This window comes from Lonchura striata, chromosome 35, assembly GCF_050655825.1.
Source record: "Lonchura striata isolate lonStrDom1 chromosome 35, ASM5065582v1, whole genome shotgun sequence".
Classification (NCBI taxonomy): Eukaryota; Metazoa; Chordata; class Aves; order Passeriformes; family Estrildidae; genus Lonchura; species Lonchura striata.
In genome coordinates, this window is record NC_140737.1 from 1302295 (window position 1) to 1325194 (window position 22900).

Sequence of the window (22900 nt, forward strand, 5' to 3'; positions counted from 1 at the left end):
GATCTGGGGGGGTCCTGGTGGGATTTGGGGGGGTCCTGGTGGGATTCTGGGGGGTCCTGGTGGGATTTGGGGGTCCCCTGGGGGATTTGGGGGGGTCCTGGTGGGATTCTGGGGGGTCCTGGTGGGATTTGCTGGGTCCTGGTGGGATTTGGGGAGACGTGAGGAGCTTCGGGGGACATTTCGGGCTGGTCCTGGGAGGGATTTTGGGTTCTTTGGGGGGGGGGACTTGTGTGGGGTTCTGGGGTGGCATTGGAGACATTTTGAGGAGGATCTGGGGGGGGTTTTGAGGCTTTTCAGGGGGGGCTGACCCCGGGGACCCCCCCGGACCCCCCAAATTCGCCTCCCCCTGCCCAGGCCAGCGTGGGGACCCAGTGCGACCCCGAGGAGATCATCGTGCTCTCGGACTCGGACTAGCCCCGCCCCTTTTCCTCCAGGCCCCGCCCCTTTCCCGCCAGGCCCCGCCCCTTTCCCGCCAGGCCACGCCCCTTTCCCGCCAGGCCACGCCCCCAATAAAATCCCGCCTTTTGTTTACGCGCGCGGCTCCGCCCCTCTCTGCGCGCGCTCCGCGCTGACGCGGCGTGGCGTGATGACGTCACTGGGGGGCGCGGCCCGGCGGGTTCAAGATGGCGGCGGCGGCGCCGTGAGGGCCGAGCGCGGGTAACGCGGGAGGGGGCGGGGCCTGCGCGGGGGGCGGGGCCTGCCCGGGGGGGCGGGGCCTGCGCGGGGGGGGAATTGGGGAGGATTTTGTGGGGCGTGAGGGGGATTTGGGGGGGATTAACGGGGTTTGGGGGGATTAACGGGGTTTGGGGGGGGATTAACGGGGTTTGGGGGGGATTAACGGGATTTGGGGGGGATTAACGGGGTTTGGGGGGATTAACGGGGTTTGGGGGGGATTAACGGGGTTTGGGGGGGGATTAGCGGGGTTTGGGGGGGATTAACGGGGTTTGGGGGGATGAACGGGGTTTGGGGGCGGGATTAACGGGGTCTCGGGGGGGATTAACGAGGTTTGGGGGGATTAACGGGGTTTGGGGGGGATTAACGGGGTTTGGGGGGGATTAACGGGGTTTGGGTGGGACTGGGGGGGATTTGGGGAGGATTTGGGGGTCCTGGAGGGGATTTGGGGGGTCCTGGGGGGGATTTGGGGGGTCCTGGGGTTGTTTGAGGGGAGTTTGGGGGTCGTGAGAGGAATTTGGGGGGATTAGGGGGGTCCAGGGGGGTCTGGGATGGATTTGGGGGGTCCTGGGGGGATTTGGGGGGAACTGGGAGGAATTTGGGATTTTGGGGGGATTTGGGGCAGATTTGGGGGGTCCTTTGGGGGATTTTGTGGGGGATTTTATGGTTTTTGGGGGGGTCTTTGGGGGGATTTTGGGGAGGGTTTGGGGGATTTTGGGGTTTCTGAGACTTTGGAATTTGGGGATTTGGGTTGAGAATTTCCTGGGATCTGAGGCAGAAAATTTATGGGATTTTGGTCAGGACATCTCAGGATTTTATGTGAATTTTATGGGATTTCAGTCAGGATTAAAGCTTTTGGGTCAGAATTGAGGGATTTCGGCAAAATTTGGGAGCAAAAATTGGGATTTGGGCTGGGGGATTTAATGGGATTTCGGTCAGAATTAAGAAATCCGGGCAGATCGAAAGGAATTTGAGGCAAAATGTATGGGGTTTGGGGTGGAATTAATGGGATTTCAGTCAGAATTTTGGGGATTTCAGGGAAAATTAATGGAATTTGGGCTAGGTTTAATGGAATTTGGGCCAGGTTTAGTGGGATTTGGGCCAGGTTTAATGGGATTTGGGCCAGGTTTAGTGGGATTTCAGCTAAAATTAAAGGATTTGGTCGAAATTTTGGGGTTCAGAATTTGGGATTTTGGTGGGAGTTGAGGGATTTAGGGAAGGATTAAGAGAATTTGAGCCAGAATTATGGGATTTGGGTAAAATTTGTGAGATTTTGGTCAGAATTAGGGGATTTGAGGCAGAATTGAGGGCATTTGGGGCAGAATTTAAAAGTCTGAGTGAGAATTTAATGGGGTTTGGGACAGAATTCCAGGATTTTGGCCAAATTTAGGGAATTAATGGGGTTTTGGACGGAATGAAGGAATTCCAGGGACAATTAACAGATTTTGCTCGGGATTCAGGGTTTAGGTCAGGACTTTGGGCCAGAATTAATGGGATTTGGGCCACAATTAATGGGATTTTGGTTGGAATTGGTGGGATTTTGTGCAGAATTAAGGGAATTTGAGGCAAAATCAGTAGAATTGGAATCACAATTAATGGGGTTTGGGCTGGAATTAATGGGATTTGAGTCAGAATGAAGGGATTTGGGGTAGAATTTGGAGCTAGAATTAATGGATTTGGGGTGGGATTAAGGGATTTGAGTTGAAACTACTGGGATTTTGCTTGGAATTAAGGGATTGGGGCTGGAATTAAGGAATTTGATACCGAATTGGTGGGATTTTGGCCAGATTTCTGTAATTTGGGATAGAATTAAGGAATTTGTGTTGGAATTAATGGGACTTGAGCCAATATTAAGGGATTTGGTGCAGAATTAGTGGGATTTGGTGCAGAATATCAGGATTTGGGCCGGAATTATGGAGTTTGGGTCAGAATTCGTGGAAATTGACCGGAATTTAAAGGATTTGGTGCAGAATTAAAGGATTTGGGGAACTTGTGTTGGAATTAATGAGCTTTTGGTTGGAATTAATGGGATTTAAGATGGAATTAGGGGATTTGATACAGAATCAGTGGGATTTTGGTTGGAATGAATGGGATTTCTGTTGGAATTCATTTGATTTGAGCTGGAATGAATGGGATTTGGGCCAGAATTAAGGGGTTTGGGGTAGAATTAAGGAACTTGTACTGGAATTAATGAGCTTTTGGTTGGAATTAATGGGATTTGAGCTGGAATTAGGGGATTTGATACAGAATCAGTGGGATTTTGGTTGGAATGAATGGGATTTCTGTTGGAATTCATTTGATTTGAGCTGGAATGAATGGGATTTGGGCCAGAATTAAAGGATTTGGGGTAGAATTAAGGAACTTGTACTGGAATTAATGAGCTTTTGGTTGGAATTAATGGGATTTAAGATGGAATTAGGGGATTTGATACAGAATCAGTGGGATTTTGGTTGGAATGAATGGGATTTCTGTTGGAATTAATTTGATTTGAGCTGGAATGAATGGGATTTGGGCCAGAATTAAGGAATTTGGGGTAGAATTAAGGAACTTGTGTTGGAATTAATGAGCTTTTGGTTGGAATTAATGGGATTTAAGATGGAATTAGGAGATTTGATACAGAATCAGTGGGATTTTGGTTGGAATGAATGGGATTTCTGTTGGAATTAATTTGATTTGAGCTGGAATGAATGGGATTTGGGCCAGAATGAAGGGGTTTGGGGTAGAATTAAGGAACTTGTACTGGAATTAATGAGCTTTTGGTTGGAATTAATGGGATTTGAGCTGGAATTAATTTGATTTGAGCTGGAATGAATGGGATTTGGGCCAGAATGAAGGGATTTGGGGTAGAATTAAGGAACTTGTTTTGAATTAATGAGCTTTTGGTTGGAATTAATGGGATTTAAGATGGAATTAGGAGATTTGATACAAAATCAGTGGGATTTTGGTTGGAATGAATGGGATTTCTGTTGGAATTCATTTGATTTGAGCTGGAATGAATGGGATTTGGGCCAGAATTAAAGGATTTGGGGTAGAATTAAGGAACTTGTTTTGGAATTAATGAGCTTTTGGTTGGAATTAATGGGATTTGAGCTGGAATTAGGGGATTTGATACAGAATCAGTGGGATTTTGGTTGGAATGAATGGGATTTCTCTTGGAATTAATTTGATTTGAGCTGGAATGAATGGGATTTGGGCCAGGATGAAGGGGTTTTGTCACAGAACCAACGAGCTTCAAGCCAGAATTTGGGTCAGAAATCTGGAATTCGGCGCAATTCGCGCTGCTCCTCCCCAGTTCCTGACCCCAAACCTCGTCGTTCCCCCCCCTCAGACCCTTCCCCTCCTCCTCCTCCACCATGCCCCGGTCCTGCTCCCCCCCTCCTCCTCCTTCCTCCTCCTCCTCCTCCTCCTCCTCGCTGCTGCACGTGGAGTTCCCGCAGGTGCCGCCGGCGCTGCTCTCCAACCTGAACCAGCAGCGCCTGGAGGGGAAGCTCTGCGACGTCTCCATCCACGTGCAGGTGAGCTGCAAGCTAAAAAAGAGAATTGAACCCCAGCTGCAAGCTAAAAAAGAGAATTGAACCCCAGCCGCAAGCTAAAAAAGAGAATTGAACCCCAGCTGCAAGCTAAAAAAGAGAATTGAACCCCAGCTGCAAGCTAAAAAAGAGAATTGAACCCCAGCTGCAAGCTAAAAAAGAGAATTGAACCCCAACTGCAAGCTAAAAAAGAGAATTGAACCCCAGCCGCAAGCTAAAAAAGAGAATTGAACCCCAACTGCAAGCTAAAAAAGAGAATTGAACCCCGCAGCTTTGAAGGAGTTGTAAAGGCGGCGTGTTCACCGCGGCGCCGGGCACGCGTGGGGATCCCTCCCTGCTCTGCTTTGAGAGCAAAACCAGTGAGAGACTCCAGGTCAGAATTACAATTTGTTGGGAAAAGGGAAAAAGAGACAAAAATACGTGCAATGACACAAAAGGGAAATCACTGACAAAGTCAGAATACAACCTGACGCCCCTCTGGCCATTGTGCTGGTAGCAGTCCAAACTGGGGTGGCTGCAGTCCTCGTGGAGTGGCAGATGTGGTTCTGTTGGAGCAGCGGTCCTGTAGAAAAGGTGTAGTCAGTCGAGTGGAAACCCCGGCTGTTCCTCTTGGAAACCTGTGGGAAGGCTGCTCCTCTGTTCAGAAACCCCAGGATAGATCCAGGTGGGAATGCCTGGCTCCTCCCCCTGGGTGGAGCACCTCGGTGAATCCTTGATCATCTGTTAGAAATGGCTCCTGGAGGGAATTCCCTCTGAGTCATTAGTTCAATTAACCAAGCTTCACTAAGATAGCGCGCTTCCTTTGCAACTCTCTGAAAAACATGAGTGACTAGAAGAGCGGCGCTAATTATTTTTCTTTCGGAAAACATTGCCGCTGTTTCGATAGATGACTTTTTTCCTTTCCTACCTGCTTAAATTGCTCTCCTGTTGGAGGCTCCAATAGAGGGAACAGATGTGCTGCTGATCCAAGCAGCAGCAGCTGGAGTTTCACCCCAGAGACACGTTTGGCGAGCTGGATGGTGCAGAGAAGTCCAGGCGTGCCGGAGCTCCGGTGGCGGCGGGATGGAATTTCCTCTCGTGGAGTTTCCCGCTGCAGGAGGGGCCTTTAAGGTGGTGGTGAAGGAAAGGAGTCGGTTCTGATGGAGGGTTTAATCCAGAGCTTTATTCTGGCCCACAGGACTCTGAATGGAGCAGCAGCTCCAAACAGAACTCCCACAGGCCTCTGGATCCAGTCACTGCTCCATCAGAACTTCCCGGACCGCGTGGCTGCTTGCCCTTTTTCCTCGGGAGGGGATAGGGAGCCACCAACCAGGTATGGGAGAGCAGGTCTCAGTGGAGCGCATCTTTTGAACCTGCCCAATCACTTGATGACCTTCTGGAATGTCAGGAAGAAAGACAGTGCTCACAGGGGTCAGGGTGGGGAAAGGAGGAGTGATTGACCCACCTGGGAGGACAACCTCAGGGGAGGAACCCGGGGTTCTGGGGTAAACCATAAAATCAACGCCGCAGCATCTCCACGTTGTTTTGTTTGAAATGAAGAGGGCTGGGTTTGGGGGGCAGAATGCTTGCCAAACCACAGTTGGTGAGTTGGTTCCCATCCTTCAGGAGGGTCCCTATCTTCAGCTGAGGCTTCCAGGTCGTCCATTGGAGCACTAGGGGCTTCCAAGTGGTAGACTTCAGTGGGGGAAGATGAGCTTGGAATTAACTTGTGAACCATGCGCCTGATTAGCCCAAAAACAATGCTAACAACTACAATAACAACAACTGGAATAAACAGTACCAAAGAGTTTTCAGAATAGATCCCAACCAGCCCAAGAGTCTCCAGTCCTTGAACAGCCCGCTCAGCCAGTTGTCTGTGTCTCTTTTGATGTTGTTCGCCATGGTTTTCGTGCTGTCGATCTCACCATGGGCGTTCTCTGCTTTCGATGGCGAGGTGAGGCAGCAGAGACCTTCAAGTTCTTCACAGCGATGGTTGTGCAGGAGGAGCAGACGGTCTGTGGCTGCCCTGTTTTGAATGGTGGCTTGCCTGGTAATTTCCTCCTCACCTGAGAAGAAGTCACTCGGGGCAGTAGAAGTGAGGTTTGCCTGTTTTGCAGCCCAGCATTCCAATCAGCCTAAGTCTCCCATGCTTTTTGCTGCCGAGATCCACGGCAGAAGGACTGCAGTTGTGGTGGCCTTAAATCTGGACCAGTGAACAATTTCCGAATTACAGTCTGGGTCTAATTGCCTTAGGTCCCTTTTTTGGATTGCAAATTTATGTGTATTGTTTTTTATTTTCCAGTGCATTAGATTTGTTCGATTTGGGGTAAACAGGCTCAGCTTGCCAAAGGTGCATGGACCTCCGAGCAGACGAGGGGGGAGGCCTGCCCAAGCTCTGTCTCCACATATTAAAAACAGAACTTTTGGGAGCTCATGGGGTTTGTAATCATCACTTGACCAGTGCGTGACTGGGATTGAATTTTCGCACCAGTTTTTGTCTGTGTAGTGTGGGCTGCTAGGGTGAGGACAGGTGTTCAGCTTAATTTCATAATATGGTAACTGGGGATTAAATTTACAGTGAATGCAACAGGTTGCATTCATGGAGCCCGAGAGATGGAATTCTTGTGGCTGCCTTTTTGGCAGCAGTAAATGTCTTGCCCACTCCTGCTAAAACAGTGAAGGATTGTCAGCAGGATGGCGACCAGGAGGAGGTCTGAGTGAGTTAACTTCATTTAAAGCATGTCACAGTTTGGAAACTGGATTTAAAAGGAACTCCCACCAGGCAAGTTGAGAGGAGGTCAGAGGCTGTTGCTGTGGAGAGACAGATGTGATCCTGTCCAGGGGCTTTGGTCTAGGTGGTCTGTATGTTTGCTTTGGGCTGAGGGACTATCCAGGAGATCGCTGGTGGAATGATGGAGAGTAGGATGAGGAGCAGACTCGGTCTCACGGTGTCTTGAGACTGCACATGAACAGCAGGATCTAAACCGGTAAAAGAAACTCAAGACGGAAATATATTACAAATTATTCCAGATAGAAGGTGTAAATGGAATTTCTTCCAGGAAACACACGTGGCATCTCCTCCTCCAGGCAGCATTAGCGACCTGGGGTGCTTCTGTAGACCTCCCTGAGACCTTGGGGACATAGGGCCTTACCCATTGGGATGGAACCCACTTTAAACCAGAGGGGGTGGACACGCAGGCGTATCCACATCCCCGTGTAACCCATTTGTAAGGTTCCACTGTCTTCCAAGTCTCAGGGTCCTTTACTAAGACTGGAGGCTTTTCTTTCACTGACATCTGACTGCTCCCCCCAAAAAGGCATACAATGGGCGGACTCAGGTTGTCAAAAGAACAGTTCAGAAAATTAATTGTGAACAGTGCTCTGGACAACCGGATGTGGGGAGGTTCCACTTTCAGGACCTGATGTGGCTGGTCCAGGACTTTTGATATCAAGGTGAGTCCTTTCCACTATGGCTTGGCCTGTATGGGAGTAGGGGATGCCTTTTTTGTGCTCTACTCCCCATTGCTGCAGGAAACTCTGGAATTCCTTGGATTTGTAAATGGGCCCATTATCAGTTTTCAACTCCTTGGGGATGCCCATGAAAGGGAAAGCCTGTAGGAGGTGCTTTATGGCATCAGAGGATGATTCTCCCATGTGGGCAGAGGCATAGACCGCTCCAGAAAAAGTATCTACACTGACAAGGACGTATTTCTGCCGTCTGAATGTTCGCCACAGTTCACGACTGTTCAGCCCCCTCGGGTTTGCTCCCACGCTTCGTAGGGTGTGCATGTTGTTGGCAATTGGGGCACGTGGCCACAGTCGCTCTGGCCTGTTCCCAGGTGATGTGAAACCGATGAACTAGGCCAGGTGCATGTTGGTGGAAAAGCTGGTGGCTGATTTTTGCCTGTTCAGAAACACCGGGGAGAGGGGCCATCTCTGCAGGCACAGCAAGAGCATCTGCCCTTCTGTTGCCTTCAGCGATAGAACCTGGCAGGCTGGTGTGTGACCTGATGCGCATCACTTAAAATGGTTGCTCTCGGTGGGAGACTAACTTTACAAGTTTTGAGAGCAATTCAAAAAGTGCGATGGTAGACACTTCTTGCGGTATTGCTTGATGTGCCCTGGATACTTCTCCTGCCATGTAGGCAGAGTCTGTAATCAAACGGAATGGTTCTGAGAACTTTTTGAAGGCCCTAACAACTCCAGCCAACTCAGCAACCTGAGGTGAAACTTCCACTTCAGCAATGTCCATCTCCCACTGCTGAGTTTGAGGATCCTTCCAAGTCATAACGGACTTGTGGGATCTCTCGGACACATCTGTAAAGACAGTCAGAGCCTTTTTTAAAAGTCTCCTACTTGGAATGCTTCCCAATTTCAGGGTGAATTGAACTTCTTGTTCGAAAATTTTGTGTGCAGGCCGATGGATAGAAATTTATCCTGAGCAGGAATCCAGAGCAAACTGCAACGCTTCATTTTCCTGAAGCAAATGTTCCAACATTGCCTTAGTAGTTTGGCCCAATTTTAACCTGATTGGAATGTGAATGCAGTCAAAGTCACATCCTGCCAGCTCCCTGATCCTGGTCCTGGCTTTCTGGATCAGTTCTGCTACCAGCCCTTGGGGCTTTGTCATTCTCTTGGGCCTTTGGTGACTGAAGAAAACCGACTCTATGATCAAGAGAGGGTCCCTCTGGTTCTGGCCCTTTTTAGGTATTTCTTCTGCTTTAGGTGTTTGTTTCTGCTCCCACTGGAAAATGATTCCATGGAGGTGTGGTAACTTACCTGAGATGATAAATTTGAATGGCAGGTCAGACCAACATTGCCTGGCCTGTCTCGTAGACATTCCTGTCTGAACTTTTTCTAGAGCTTTCTGTGCCTCTGGGGTAATAGCCCTAGGAGAACTCGGGTCCTCTCCCCCTCTCAATAAATTGAAAAGAGGGGCAAAATTTTTGTTAGCCAGACCTAGCCAGGGCCTTACCCAATTTAAAGACCCACACAACTTGTGGACATCTGCAAGGGTCTCAATCCTCATTTTGGTTTCTAATTTTTTTAAGGAACAATGATCCTCTTTCCAATTTCTAAGCCCAAGTACTTCCAAGGTGGCTTCTTTTGAATTTTCTTTTCCTGGAGCTCGAACTCTGCAACAATCAATGCATCAATCATTAGGTCAAGCGCATGGGTGAGTAAATCATCATTGGGGGCACACACAAGAATATCATCTCTATAATGACAGCTGATGGCCTTTTCTGCAGCTGCACACGCTGGGGAGAGTGAGGAAGAGACATGCCACTGGCAGATTGATGGTGAGGCTTTCAGTCCTTGAGGAAGAACTTTCCAGTGGTACCTCTTCCTCGGGGCTCCCCTGTTTATGGTGGGGACCAAGAATGCGAAACGCGGTGCTTTGTCATGGCGTAGGGGAATTTGGAAAAAAACAATCTTTGATAATCAATGACAGCCAAATTCCAATTTTGGGGGAGCATCGCTGGGGATGGCATACCAGGTTGGAGAGAGCCCATATCTTCAATGACATTATTAATTAGTTGGAGGTCGTGGAGGAGCCACCATCTTTTTGTCAGCCTTCTGGATGACAAACGCTGGAAAGTTCCACAGAGACCTGATCTCCATGATGTGACCCTTTTACAACTGCTCTTCCACTAGCTCCTCAAGCACCTTCAGCTTTTGTTTACTGAGCGCCCACTCTTCTACCCAGACTGATGTATACAATGTCTTCCAATTCAGTTTTTGGGTAGGGCGCTTCTCAGTGACCACTGCCCAAAAATCCTGTGGAGAGTCTGCAATGTCAATTGTGACTCCCCATTGGCCCGTTAGGTCTCCCCAGCAAAGGGCTCTGGATAATCTAACACAAACAGACGTAGATTTGCCAATTGTCCATTTGGCCCCTCGATTTGGATGATGCTCCTAGATTGTCTTGCCAATTGCATGCCCCCTATACCTCAAATGTGACCAGCCACATTTTGCAAAGTGTGCTGGCCAGTCCTGTGCTGGGATCACTGTGCAGTCCACGCCCGTGTCTATGAGCATCTCGATGCATTTTGACTCCCCACCCCCTCCGACATTACACCAGATTTTGGGTTTGTCCTTCCCAATAGCTTGGACCCAGCGACTGTGGGCCCTTGTCTTTCAATGCCTTCAGATAGACTTGGCACCAGGATAGCCTGTGCTACGATTTGTCCTTCGGGAAGAAACAGGTGGGTGGAAACAGTGCAGCCAGAAAACAAATTGCTCAGGATCCGATGTTATCATTCCTGAAGCAATTTTGATCTCTTGTGGTGTGTGTTTGGTGTCCCCAGTGACTTTGTACTTACAGCGAATTTGGTGCCAAGTTCCCTGCTGTTGTGGGCTCACGGAGACAAAATGCCAGTCAGTGTCTTTCAGGTGGAGTGGTTCTGTCGGCTGCGACCTGAAAGGCTCATTGGTAGAAGCTGTGGTTAGAATCGGTTTGCCTAAGTCATAGCAAAGGTTATTTGGTGTCACATCCAGTGGTGGACCAGCAGAAGTGGTCTTTGAAGCATCTGCTTCACTTAGAGAAATTGGGATGTTACTGCGGGCTTGGTCTTTTTCACTTCCCTCATTCCCTTGGCCTGCTGTTTTTGTGTCTGTGCACCTGGCAGGCTGGCGCTCCCCATTTAGTTTTTTTGTTGTTGATGATGACCCCCTGGAAGCCCTTGTAGTTCTCCACCCCTGCTATTTTTAAATTCATCAAATTGTTTTTTCAGGGGACACTGGTTAACCCAGTACCCAAGGTTCTTAAAAAGCAGGCGTGGAGAACTACAAGGGCTGCTGCCCAGTGTCCCGCTGTGCTGGTGGAATGGGTGCTGGGCTGGCAGCAGCGACTGTCTGTGGTGGTTTTGGCAGCAGCACTGGTCCAGTGTCCTGAGCCACACTCATCAGAAGCACTTTCCTGTTACAAACTAAAAGCATATATTTTAGTGTGTGTGGGGGGGGGGTTCTAAAGGTAAGCTTAAAATTGTAGCTCGACACTGTTCATTCACGTTTGCAAATGCCATTTCTTCTAGAACCTCTTCCCTTGCATTCTCGTAACTTGGATTTCAATAGCTCTAGTTAACCTTTCCACGAATTTCAAAAAAGGCTTTGATGGTAGCTGTTTGATCTTACTGTATGGCTCAAGAGGGCCATCAGGTTGAAGGGTGAAGAATGCTTTTCCAGCTGCCTCGTTGACTCTCTCAAGGACTTACAGGGATTACTGCAGCTTGGACTGGGGCCAAGGACCATTGGCCTTCAATGGCGAGATGCTCAATGGTAATTGGCATCCTTTGCTGTGTTTGGATCAGCATGCAAGTCTGAGAGAGCCTCTTTCATCAGTTGCTTCCATGCACTTCCCATAGTTTGAATTCTGTAGAGGTCATGAGGCACAAAAAAAGCTGTTTTAAATCACGTGGGACTAGTACAGTCCTACCCAGTTCGGCCTTCAAAAGGTCACGGAAGTAGGGGCTCTGTGGTCCGTGCTGTTGGTGTGTTTTGCAGATATCTTCTATTATTTGCTGTGCAAAAGCTTTCCAATTAGCAGTTGTGGCTCCTCCCCCTTGCCCCGCATGCTGGTATGTGACAGGGATGAGTGAAAATTGGGAGCCTGTATTGGGTCTGTGGTTCCCTGCTCCTTACCTTTTGAACTGGAAGCGTTGGCCACTGGGAGCCATTTTGGTGGTCACTGCTCTCCGAAAAACGAACACGTGCTCGGGGTTTGTGAGCTGGGGAGACAGGAGATCAGGGAGAATTCCACGCAGTCTGGTCAGGACTTTGTGGACAGTGGGACTCCGGCACTTTAAGATGCTCAGGTTTCCCTGGGCGTGAGCAGAGTCTGTTCTCCTTAAAATACCGAGTTTTGGGGTAGAGGGTTCATGACTGGGGTGGGGAGAAAAAGGAAGAGCAGAAGTACATTCCTTGTTATTTGGCTTTTCCTTCACTTCCCTTTGTTTGAGTAAAGCTGATCTAACCTGCAAACTCCAAAACACAAATTTAGCTGAAGACGTGTCCCACCTTCCCAAGGTTATCAATTTGTGACCCACCATGTCCCAAAAGTGGGTATTGTGGACTCGTTCAGGAGAAACTTGAAAGCCACTGTATAAACGGTTTCAATTTTCCCTTAGAAAACGATACATTTCCACTAACTAAAAATCCTATAATCTCATAATATACTCCTTTCTGTGCCGTGCTTAGCTTTGCCCCCATTTTAGATGTAAAATGCACAGTACAACCCTGCACCGACCAAGAACAAAACGAATTCACTACCAATTTCCAAAAACCGCAGTTGAGAAGCGAAAGCACCTAGATTTCAGCCCTGCAGAGCAGCAGCAGCAGCCTGTGCTGCTTTTAAAACTGCTGCTGGCAGCAGCAGGGACTCGTCGTGTTGTGCCCATGTGGAATGTGGTCTGGAGGTTGTTTACCCAAGGTGATTGCTGGATTGGATTCTGGCGGTGGTTTTTTGGATTCACAGACCAATTGCATCCACAGCTGTGTTGGGACCCTTGGCAGAGAATCATGGGTTTTTCTAGTTAGTGAGTGATAGTTCTTGTTAGTAAATATAGTTATAGTATAATGTAGTATAATAAAGTAATTAATTAGCCTTCTGATATCACGGAGTTCTGTGCACTATTCTTCCCAGATGTCGGGCATTGTAGCGCCCATATCCCCTTTGCTTATGCATATTCATTTTATTGGTTTCACAAGTTGCAATGAATTTTTAGCAGTTTTTATTCGTTTTTATCAGTCCTTTGTGCAGAGAGCTCTCAGTCAGCCTCAGCCTTTGCCTCCCACAAAAGGTTCCCCACTTTTCTTGAGAGTTTGAATTTTTGAATTCCTTCCCTCCGTTTATCTTGGGCGTTCGAATTCCTGAATTCCTTCTCTCTGCTTACCTTGTGAGTTTGAATTTTTGAATTCCTTATCTCTGCTTATCTTGGGAGTTTGAATTTTTTAATTTCTTCTCAGTTTGAGTTTTTGAATTCCTTCTCTCTGCTTATCTTGGGAGTTTGAATTTTTAAATTTCTTCTCAGTTTGAGTTTTTGAATTCCTTCTCTCTGCTTATCTTGGGAGTTTGAATTTTTAAATTTCTTCTCAGTTTGAGTTTTTGAATTCCTTCTCTCTGCTTATCTTGGGAGTTTGAATTTTTAAATTTCTTCTCAGTTTGAGTTTTTGAATTTCTTCTCTCTGCTTATCTTGGCAGTTAGAATTTTTGAATTCCTTCTCTTGGCCAAGGCGATTCTGCCAGCACAAGTTTTTGATTTTTCTCTCTTGCGAGAACGGGGAGCCTTGATGAGCCTTAACGAGCACAGATGAGCTCGTTACAGGCTCAGAACTTCTCACCTGAATATGGAACGGGTTTTGTAGGAGGATGGTGGTTAGGACGGAGACGAGAGATCTCTGAAGCCAGGGCTTGGAACTCGGGTTTATTGCAAAGGGGCAATAAATTTTTATATATAGGCCCAGTTTGTATTGGCAGGACCCCTGTTTGGGGCTGCCAGCCACAGCTCCGAGCAGGGCGAAAGAGAGACCCGAAAGAGAGAGACGTTCCCATTACAAAACCATAAATCTTCTTCTGTGCTGGATATTTTAATTTTCACTAACCAACAAGATACAAATCCGCCAAAGAGAGAGAAGTTCCATTACAATACCATAAATCTTCTCTTCTGAATATTCTAATTTTCTCTAACCAATTCAGTACAAGATACAAATCTGCCAAAGAGAGGGACGTTCCCATTACAATACCATAAATCTTCTTCTGTGCTGAATATTTTAATTTTCACTAACCAATCCAGTACAAGATACAAATCCCCCAAAGAGAGAGAAGTTCCCATTACAATACCATAAATCTTCTCTTCTGAACATTCTAATTTTCTCTAACCAATCCAGTACAAGACACAAATCCTATAGCATTTGCATACAGCCTATAAGAATCATGACATTACCATACTGTGTTACATTTTAAACCCTAAAAACTTCTCTTTGGACCCGCTCTGCCAAGCCAGTAGGGTCTGCTGTGCCCCTTGGAGCTGTCTGCAAGCAGAGGGTATCATTCCATCAAGACGGGATTGCCTTCAGCCGGCCGTGCCCTTGTTTTCCAGTTGTTTAGTCACTAAGATTTGGCATCTCAAAGCTTGCTTTCGTTTCCATCTCAGTTACCAATTCCGTATTCGCAGAATCCTTTGCCGGGCGATCGCATGGATGAGATTCCCTGTTCCACCTTCCACCTTCTCAAAGCTTGCTTTCGTTTCCATCTCAGTTACCAATTCCATATTCACAGAATCCTTTGCCGGGCAATCACATGGAGAGATTCCCTGTTCCACCTTCTCAAAGCTTGCTTTCGTTTCCATCTCAGTTACCAATTCCGTATTCGCAGAATCCTTTGCCGGGCAATCGCATGGATGAGATTCCCTGTTCCACCTTCTCAAAGCTTGCTTTCGTTTCCATCTCAGTTACCAATTCCGTATTCGCAGAATCCTTTGCCGGGCGATCGCATGGATGAGATTCCACCTTCCCCAGCAGGATTCCCGTCCCGCTCAATTCCTGCTCTGTCCCGCAGGGCCGTGAGTTCCGCGCGCACCGCGCCGTGCTGGCCGCGTCCTCGCCCTTCTTCCACGACCAGCTGCTGCTGAAGAACCTGGACTCCATCGAGCTGCCCGGCGTCATGGACCCCGCGGCCTTCGCGCTGGTGCTGGGCTGCGCCTACACCGGCCGCCTGTCCATGGCCCGCGGGGACCTGCTCAGCTTCCTGACGGTGGGCAGCGTGCTGCAGATGTGGCACATCGTGGACAAGTGCACCGAGCTGCTGCGGGAGAGCCGCGCTCCCGAGCCGCCCGCTTCCTCCTTGTCCTCATCATCCTCGTCGTCTTCGTCCTCCTCCTCCTCCTCCTCCTCCTCGCGGCTTCTCTCCAGCCGTGCCAGCGACAGCCAGTCCCCCAGCAGCACCAACGCGCTGCTCCCGGCGCCGCTGCCCGAGCTCCCGGCAGGGAAAGCGGGCAGCGAGGAGGACGAGGAGGAGGAGGAGGAGGAGGGCGGTGAGGAAGGGCCCCGGGCTCTGCCCCGAAAACCGTGGGTGTTGCTCAAGCGCCAGTGGCTGCAGGAGGACCTGGTGCTCACCTGCGAGGAGGATGAGGAGCACGTGGTGGGGGAGTGCCGGGAAAATCCGGGAATTCCCGGCGGGAATGAGTGCGGGGAGGGTGGGAAAGGGAGCGCGGAAGAGGAGGGGGTGCCCGGCCAGGAAAATCTGGGAATGGGACCCGGGAATAGCCGGGAAAATCTGGGAATGGGATCTGGGAATAGCCCGGGAAAATCAGGAATGGGGCCCGGGAGGGGCTGTGAAAATTCAGGAATGGGACCCGGGAATGCCCAGGAAAATCCGGGAATGGGATCCAGGAGGGGTTGGGAAAATCCAGGAATGGGGCCTGGGAATAGCCGGGAAAATTTGGGAATGGGATCCAGGAGAGGCCGAGGTGCCTGTGCCTGGGGCAGCGAGGAAATCCATGGAATTCCACACGGAAATGAGGGAATTCTACATGAAAATGAGGGAATTTCTCATGGAAATGAGGGAATTTTGCACGGAAGTGAGGGAATTTCTCACCAAAATGAGGGAATTTTGCATGGGCCTGGTGGGATTTCACGCAGAAGCGAAGGAACTGGGGGAATTTCACACAAAAACGAGGGAATCCTGCAGAGAACTGGGCGGATCCCGCACAGAACTGAGGGAACCGTGCACACAACCGACAGAATTTTGCATGAAAATGAGAAAATTTTGACTGGAATCGGAATTTCGCGCGAAAATGGGATTTTGACCGGAACAACTGGAATTTCACACGAGAACGAGGGAATTTTGCACAGAACCAGCAGAATTTTGCATGAAAATGAGGGAATTTTAACTGGAATCAGTGGAATTTTGCATGAAAATTCAGGAATTTTGACCAGAACAAGCAAAATTTGGGATGGGACCGAGGGAATTTTGATTCAAACTGGTGGAATTTCGCATGAAAATGAAGGAGTTTTAACCGGAATCAGAGGAATTTCACACAAAACCTCAGAAATGTTGCACAGAACTGCTGGAATTTCACATGAAAATCTGGGGATTTCGACCAGAACCAGCAGAATTCCGCATGAAAATTTGGGGATTTCGACCAGAACCAGCAGGATTCCGGATGGAACCGAGGGGATTTTGACCAGAACCGGCAGAATTCCACACAAAAATTCGGGAATTTCGCCCAGACCCGCCCGGATGGCGAATCCCGGAGCCGCCCGCAGTGCGCCCCGCACAGCGGGGGCGGGTCCCGGCCCCTCGCAGCCCTCACCTGCCGCCCAGGTGAGCTCGTGCGGCTCGGCCAAGGTGTTCGTGTGCCACTGCGGGAAGGCGTTCTCGCACCGCAGCATGCGCGAGCGGCACGTGAACATGCACCTGGACCTGCGACCCTTCACCTGCGCGCAGTGCCGCAAGCGCTTCAAGATGAAACATCACCTGACGGAGCACATGAAAACCCACACCGGGCTGCGGCCCTACACCTGCAGCACCTGCGAGCGCACCTTCATGTGGAGGGACAGCTTCGTCAGGCACCGGGGCACCTGTGCGGGGACAGCTGGCACACCTGAGTGACACCTGGGTGACACCTGGCACACCTGGGCACAGGTATGTCACACCTGAGTGACACCTGACACACCTGAGTGATACCTGAGTGACACCTGGCACACCTGGGCACAGGTGATGTCACACCTGGGGAGAGATGTCACACCTGGGCACAGGTAATGTCACATGTGAGTTACACCTTGCGCACCCAAATGATGCCTGGCACACCTGGGCACAGGTGATGTCACACCTGGGCAGGTGCAGGGACAGCTCCATGTGACACAGGGCCACCTGTGCCAGGACAGCAGGGACACGGGGAAGGGGCAGGGGGCAGGGGAGAGGTGCGCAGTGACACCTGGGACAGCTGCGGACAGGTGATGTCACACCTGGGTGGGTGCAGGGACACAGAGCCACCTGTGCAGGGATGGGACATGGGGGGACTCAGGGTGATGTCACATGTGTGACATCATCACACCTGGGGGGCGACACAACTAGGGGGGTGACATCACACCTGGTGGGGTGGGCAGGTGAGGGTGGAGGGGACAGCTGGGCATGACGGTGACATTACACCCAGGTGAGCCTGCATCCAGGTCACATCTGGATGATGTCACACTGGCAGAGGTCATGTCACACCTGGGTAGGAGGGGGGTGTGGACAGGTGATGTCATAGCTAGGTGAGCTGGTGATGTCACACTGAGGTAGAGGTGACATCATAACCAGGTGACACCACACCTGAATGGAGAGGTGATGTCACAGCTGGACAACTGGGTCCCACCCACACCTGGGCACTTGGAACCCTCACATCTATGTCCCTCACACCTGGATCTGCTTATACCTGTATCCCTCACACATGGAGCCCCCACACCTGGATCCCTCACACCTGGATCTCTTACACCTGAGTCCCAGCCTGCCCAGATGTTGGGGTTCCTGCACACCTGGATCAGCAGTTCTCAGCACACCTGGGCACCTGCACCCTGCTCAGACACACCTGGATCTCCTCTGGACACCTGGACCTCCTCAAAATGAACCTGGAACCCCTCAAAGACCTCTGTATCCCCCCAGAAGACCTGAGTCCTTCCCAGGACACCTGGATCCCCCAAAAAAGCACCTGGAACCTCCCCAAGGACCCCTGGATCCCTCCAGGACATCTGGAGCCCCCTAAAAGTGCCTGGATCCATGGAGGAACACCTGGAACTTCCCCCAGGACACTTGAGACCCCTCCCAGGAACACCTGGATGACACCTGAGCACACTGGGAGCCCCTAGGAACACCTGGATTCCCCAAAAAACCACCTGGGACACCCCCAAAACCACCTGGAAATGCCTCAGGGACACGTGGATGACCCGTGGGACACCTGAACCTCCCTCAAGGACACCTGGATTGCCCCAAAAAACACCTGAGCCCACACAAAGTTCACCTGGACCCACCCAAAACCCCACCTGGACCCACCCAGGAACACCTGAAACTGCCCCCAGGAACCCCTGCCCTCCTGCAACTCACCTGAACTCCCCAAAACCCACCTGGAATCCCCAAAAACCTACCTGGATCCACCCAGGAACACGTGGACCCACCCAAACCCACTGGAAGCCCCCAAAAATCCACCTGGGACCCCCAAAATCCCACCTGGCCCCTCCCCCGTGACAGCACAGGTGTGGCCGTGCCCCCCCCACCCCCCCGGGTTTGTATTTTTGGGTCGATTTGTGGCAATTTTTGGTTTCCATTGATAAAAATATCTATTCAGGGGCGGGGCCAAGGCTGATTCGGGGCGGGGCCTCAGGAGGGGCGGGGCCAGAACGCGGAGCTGGGAATGGGGAGGGGCGGGGCCTGAGGGGGTGGGGCGCTCGGTGGGCGTGTCCAGCAGCGAGGGGCGGGGCTAAAACACGGGGCGGGGCCTAAAAGGGGGCGTGGTCAACATCTGGGGGTTTGTCCTGCCCCCTCCTCCCCCCAAATTCCCTGGGACCCCACCTTCACCACCCTTCCCCCACCCATAGGACCCTCCCTGAAACCTCCACAGCCCCTCCCCCCTTGGCCAAGTTGTTCTCACCTGGGAACCCCCAAATCTTTGGGAATTCTCACGTGGGACCCCCAAACCTCATCTGGGACCACCCAAATCTCACCTGGGACCACCCAAACCTCAGCTGGGACCCTCCAAAATTTCCTCAGGACTCCCCAGAACCGGCCGAAGGCGGGGCAGACTTGGGCGGTGGCGTCACTTCGCCCTGTCTCGACCCAGCCGTGCCATACTCGGGCGTGTCCCCAGCGCACACGCGAGCGTATTTGCCTCCCGGAGTGTACCTGGAGTGTACCCGGAGTACCCCGCGAGGTGTGACAATCCCGGAGTGGGTGGGCCGGGAGGGGACAGAGGGGACACGGGGGTGGCAGAGGCGACGGTGACGTGGCAGGAGAGGATGGGCGTGATGGGAAGTGGGGAGGTGACTGAGGGGCGGAGGGGACCGAGGGTGGCAGAGGGGACGAGGGGGTGACACAGGGGCAGAGGGGAGAGCAGATCCCTCCAGGGATGGGACAAAGGGGGACCCCACGAGGGCACAGAGGCCACCACAGGAGGCCACAATTGCCACGAGGTCCCTGCCACCTCCTCTGTCCCCTCCCTAGCTACTGGAGGTGCTGATGGCTTCAGTGGCCACCCTGGGTGAGGTGGTGGCCACCGCTACTGTGCCGAACAGGGGCATGCTGCTGGATGGTCCTCAAAGTCCCTGCACGCATCCCTGAAGACCTTCATCAATCACCTCGGTGCGACCCTGAATCAGTGTTGTGTCACCTCCTGGGACTACTTTGATGTCACCTCCCTGGGCTACCTTGATGACACTTCCCTGGGCCAATTCATTGTCCTACTGGGCAACTGTGGTGGCACCACCCCAGGGCTGCACCCCTGGGCCAGCTGTGGCCAGCCTTGAGGCCAACCTGGAGGCCACCTGGGCCGATGTGACAGCCGCTGCCAGCACCTGGCAGGAGTGGGTGGACACGCTCTTGGGGAGCTGGTCCCGGCTGGTCGAGGAGGCCACCAAGCTCTGCAGCAACTGGGAGGACACGGCCACCAGGAGGGAACTGCAGGCAGAGCCGCCCCTGGGGCCGCTGGAGCGCTTGGTGGACACCTGTGGCAGAGCCAGCGTGTTCCCCCAGGAGCTGCAGCGCCAGCTCGGGGACATTGAGTTAGCTCTGTCAGAGACAAGGGAGCCATCCCCTGATTTCCGTGTGGCCTTGGCAGCCGTGGTGGCTGAGGCTGAGGGGCTGTGGGTTGTCAGCGCCCGCCTGGCTGCGCGTCACCTGGGGAAGATACTTGGACAAATCAGAACAATCTTGGACAGTTTCTTTTGTGGCCCTGATGGTCCTGCTGCCCGTATGGTGGTCGAGTGGTGCCAAAAAGCCACTGAGGACATCCTGATGCTGCTGCAAGAACAGTGATGTCATCAGGGCAGTAATATTGCTAGTATCACTTTTCCCTTCTCCCCTCCCTGCTTGGGTTTTGATACAAATTTGGGGAATTTTCTGTGAATTTTTATTAAAATTGGTCCAAATCCTGATGGGAATTCCTGGGGTGATGTCACCAGGGACACTCTGAGGACACTCAGGGACACTGAGTTGTTGTGGGTTGGGGGCATTATGAGGCAGCTTTCCACTGTGGGTGCAGCAGACCATTTCTTGAGCCTCCTCAAAAACCTTCAGGTCCTTTTTGCCGCTGCCTGAATACCAGAAAAGAATGGAGACTCAGACAACTATTCATTATGAATAGAAACCAGAGCTCAGTTTATTTGTTTTCAGCTTCGGCTTTTATACCGTTTCCAACCCCAGCCCCAAGCGATAAGCATTGTTCTCATTGGTTTCCTGCCTTGCGGTTACATCATAAGCATATAGTGATTGATTATATACCTTAAAACTAAATATATCATGTAGTTTCCTGATAACCTCATAGCCAGGTGTCCACAGCCTTTGTTCCTAACCAGGAAACATATCCTTTATGACTCTGTTTACCAGGAAGAATATCCTTCGAGACTCTGTCTACCATCTAGCTCTCACGCCGAGGACAGACTAATCTTAACTCTTTGTTTCAGGGGAATCGTCTATAAGTGGGCTGCATTGCAATAGCCCCCATTAATCCCCCAACATCTCCCCCTCTTTTTTCAAAACCAGCATCTGTCATTTTATGTATCTGTCCTGACAAACATTGTAGGATACATGGTCCCATAACCAATACAACTATGATTATTAAAACAACTACCACGCAGGTTTTTATAATTTCTTTTACCCATGCAGAAATGCCCCAAGGCATAAGCCAATCATCAACAGGATTGTGTTCGACGGAAATCTTTTTTGCATGATCTTGTAACCATTGCAATTGTTTATGAATAGAATCGCTGTGATCTGATAAATTAAAACAACACATTCCATTGAAATCCTCACAGCCTTTTCCTTGGGCTAACAAAAGGAAATCAATGGCGGCTCTGGTTTGAAGGATAGCCTGTCTAAGACTGTTCGTATCTTGGGCCATTTGACTAATTATCATGGTAGTCACATTAGCTTGTTTGGCAGTCCAACACGCTAATCGTTGTATTTCTTTTAGAGATTCTGCAGTTCCAATGGCAGGTATCAGGGATCCAAAAAATCGGGCAGTGACACTCCAGAATTCTACCTCGTCCTGACAGTCAGGGTTTAGGTTATCAATGCTTCTTTTTTCACGATGGGAATGATTCAGAGATTGAAGGAAGGTGATGTTTGGAGTAAGTAAGGAAAGTGAGCCTAAATAACAAGGCTCACCATATGGATTACGAGGCATTCCCTGCCAAGCTTGATCACTGCAAATTAAATACATACCTCTAGGTAGAGCAAGTGGTTTCTTTATTTTAACTGGGGTTTGGCCTGATTCCCATCCATATGCTTGTTCACCACATTGCAAAGTCATGTTCCAAAATGGACTTTTCTTAGGGGTCAACCAGACTTGTTTTTCGCCAGGTATATCCCAATGCCCAAAATTTATGCATCCTGTTTTGTTGGCTTGTCTACTGCCAAGGAGGTTAAACTCCTGAGGATCCCAAGGTAAGGTTTTGTTTATAGAATTTATTAATAAAGCCATGCAGTGACTGCCGTTGGTTGCTTTGGTACAATTCTGCGTGGTGAAATCATGAAACTGGTTCTCCTCAAACCCAGGGACTCCTATAAGGCATGTACTAAAGGGGTCAGTTGTTGCAGATGATAGATAGATATGATTATTCATAAATAATACAGCTAGGATGAGAACAGTTCTCCCAGCTAGCCGGATGACACCCCTGCCTTTGGATGGTTCCTGGGGTGAAATGGACTGTTCCATCCCACCCCACAAAAGATGTATGGCTCATCGCACACCTCTGTACCTGCCCCTAAAACATCAATGTCTGTAACCCCATTGGCCCATGCCTTATCCCAGCCCACCTAGGAGCCCCTGATAAGGGGGCTCTGAGAAGCCATGCGGTCTCTTGGAACTTCCTCCGCTCTTAGAACCTCTCCCTCCCCTCCTGGGGCTTCCCCTCTCCTAAACCCTCCGTTTGTCTCTCCCCTCCCCTGTCCTCTTAAGCCCGGCCACGTGCTACACCTGAGAGCACGAGGCTCGGACCTTCCTGCACCCACAAAAAACCTCTTTCCCCAAGAGCAAGCTTCAGAGATCTCTGCCTCCCTCCACCCACACCGTGCTGGAGCGTGTTCTTCCCGCAACTGGCGCCTGACGTGGACAAGGAATCCACGCATCTCGACACCTCTCCATGCACGGTAATTACCTGTGGTAGCCTCCTCTTCGCTGTGAGCACAGGCTGTCGTTGCTAGGCAACGTAAAAGCCGAGCTCGTTAAGGATTTGCCGAGGCAATCTACCCTCGAGCACCATAGCCCGTGAGTAGTGAGCTTTTGGAGCTCTTGGGACTGCCCGAGAAAGGAACTGCTGAGGAGCTGCAGCAAACCTGAGCTGTGAAGCATCTGGTGGCACGTGGCCACGTTAAGAGAGCGCACTGAGCACTGCGTAGCACTGCCCACGCTGGAAGCCCTGAGGGGGTGGTCTGGAGGTCCTGAGCACGGAGAAGCCGTCCCGGTGAGACGCCCGAGCTATCAGAGGACCCATGAGGAGTCCGGAGCACTGACAGAAAGTACATTGGAATT

At 50.7% G+C, this 22900-nt stretch overlaps 3 protein-coding genes across 18 annotated transcripts in view; 2 read left to right on the top strand and 1 right to left on the bottom strand.

Moving 5' to 3' along the window:
- Window positions 1-531, top strand: part of DAXX (death domain associated protein) — a 21500-nt gene extending 20969 nt beyond the window's left edge. Inside the window, exon 11 of the mRNA XM_085564985.1 lies at window positions 355-531. Coding sequence (XP_085421111.1) covers window positions 355-414 — 60 coding nt within the window. The 3' untranslated portion in view covers window positions 415-531. The remainder of the gene's footprint in view (window positions 1-354) is intronic.
- ZBTB22 (zinc finger and BTB domain containing 22) lies at window positions 529-18497 on the top strand. Of its 16 annotated transcripts, XM_085565170.1 has the most exons (4): window positions 4051-4187; window positions 4474-4575; window positions 5380-9481; window positions 14737-18497. In XM_085565170.1, the coding sequence occupies exons 3-4, from the start codon at window positions 9479-9481 to the stop codon at window positions 16789-16791; spliced, it is 2058 nt and encodes a 685-aa protein (XP_085421296.1). In that variant the 5' UTR covers window positions 4051-4187; window positions 4474-4575; window positions 5380-9478; the 3' UTR covers window positions 16792-18497. The 16 variants fall into 16 exon arrangements, with proteins under 16 accessions (XP_085421285.1, XP_085421290.1, XP_085421291.1 ...); XM_085565159.1 differs by lacking the exons at window positions 4474-4575; window positions 5380-9481 and adding an exon at window positions 529-657 and having other exon boundaries at window positions 4001-4187; XM_085565164.1 differs by having other exon boundaries at window positions 1323-9357; window positions 9431-9481.
- Window positions 18498-19712: 1215 nt separating this feature from the next.
- LOC146764230 (endogenous retrovirus group 3 member 1 Env polyprotein-like) lies at window positions 19713-22304 on the bottom strand. The gene has a single exon (XM_085565109.1). The coding sequence runs from the start codon at window positions 22082-22084 to the stop codon at window positions 20828-20830; it is 1257 nt and encodes a 418-aa protein (XP_085421235.1). The 5' UTR covers window positions 22085-22304; the 3' UTR covers window positions 19713-20827.
- Between the last annotated feature and the right edge of the window lie 596 nt (window positions 22305-22900).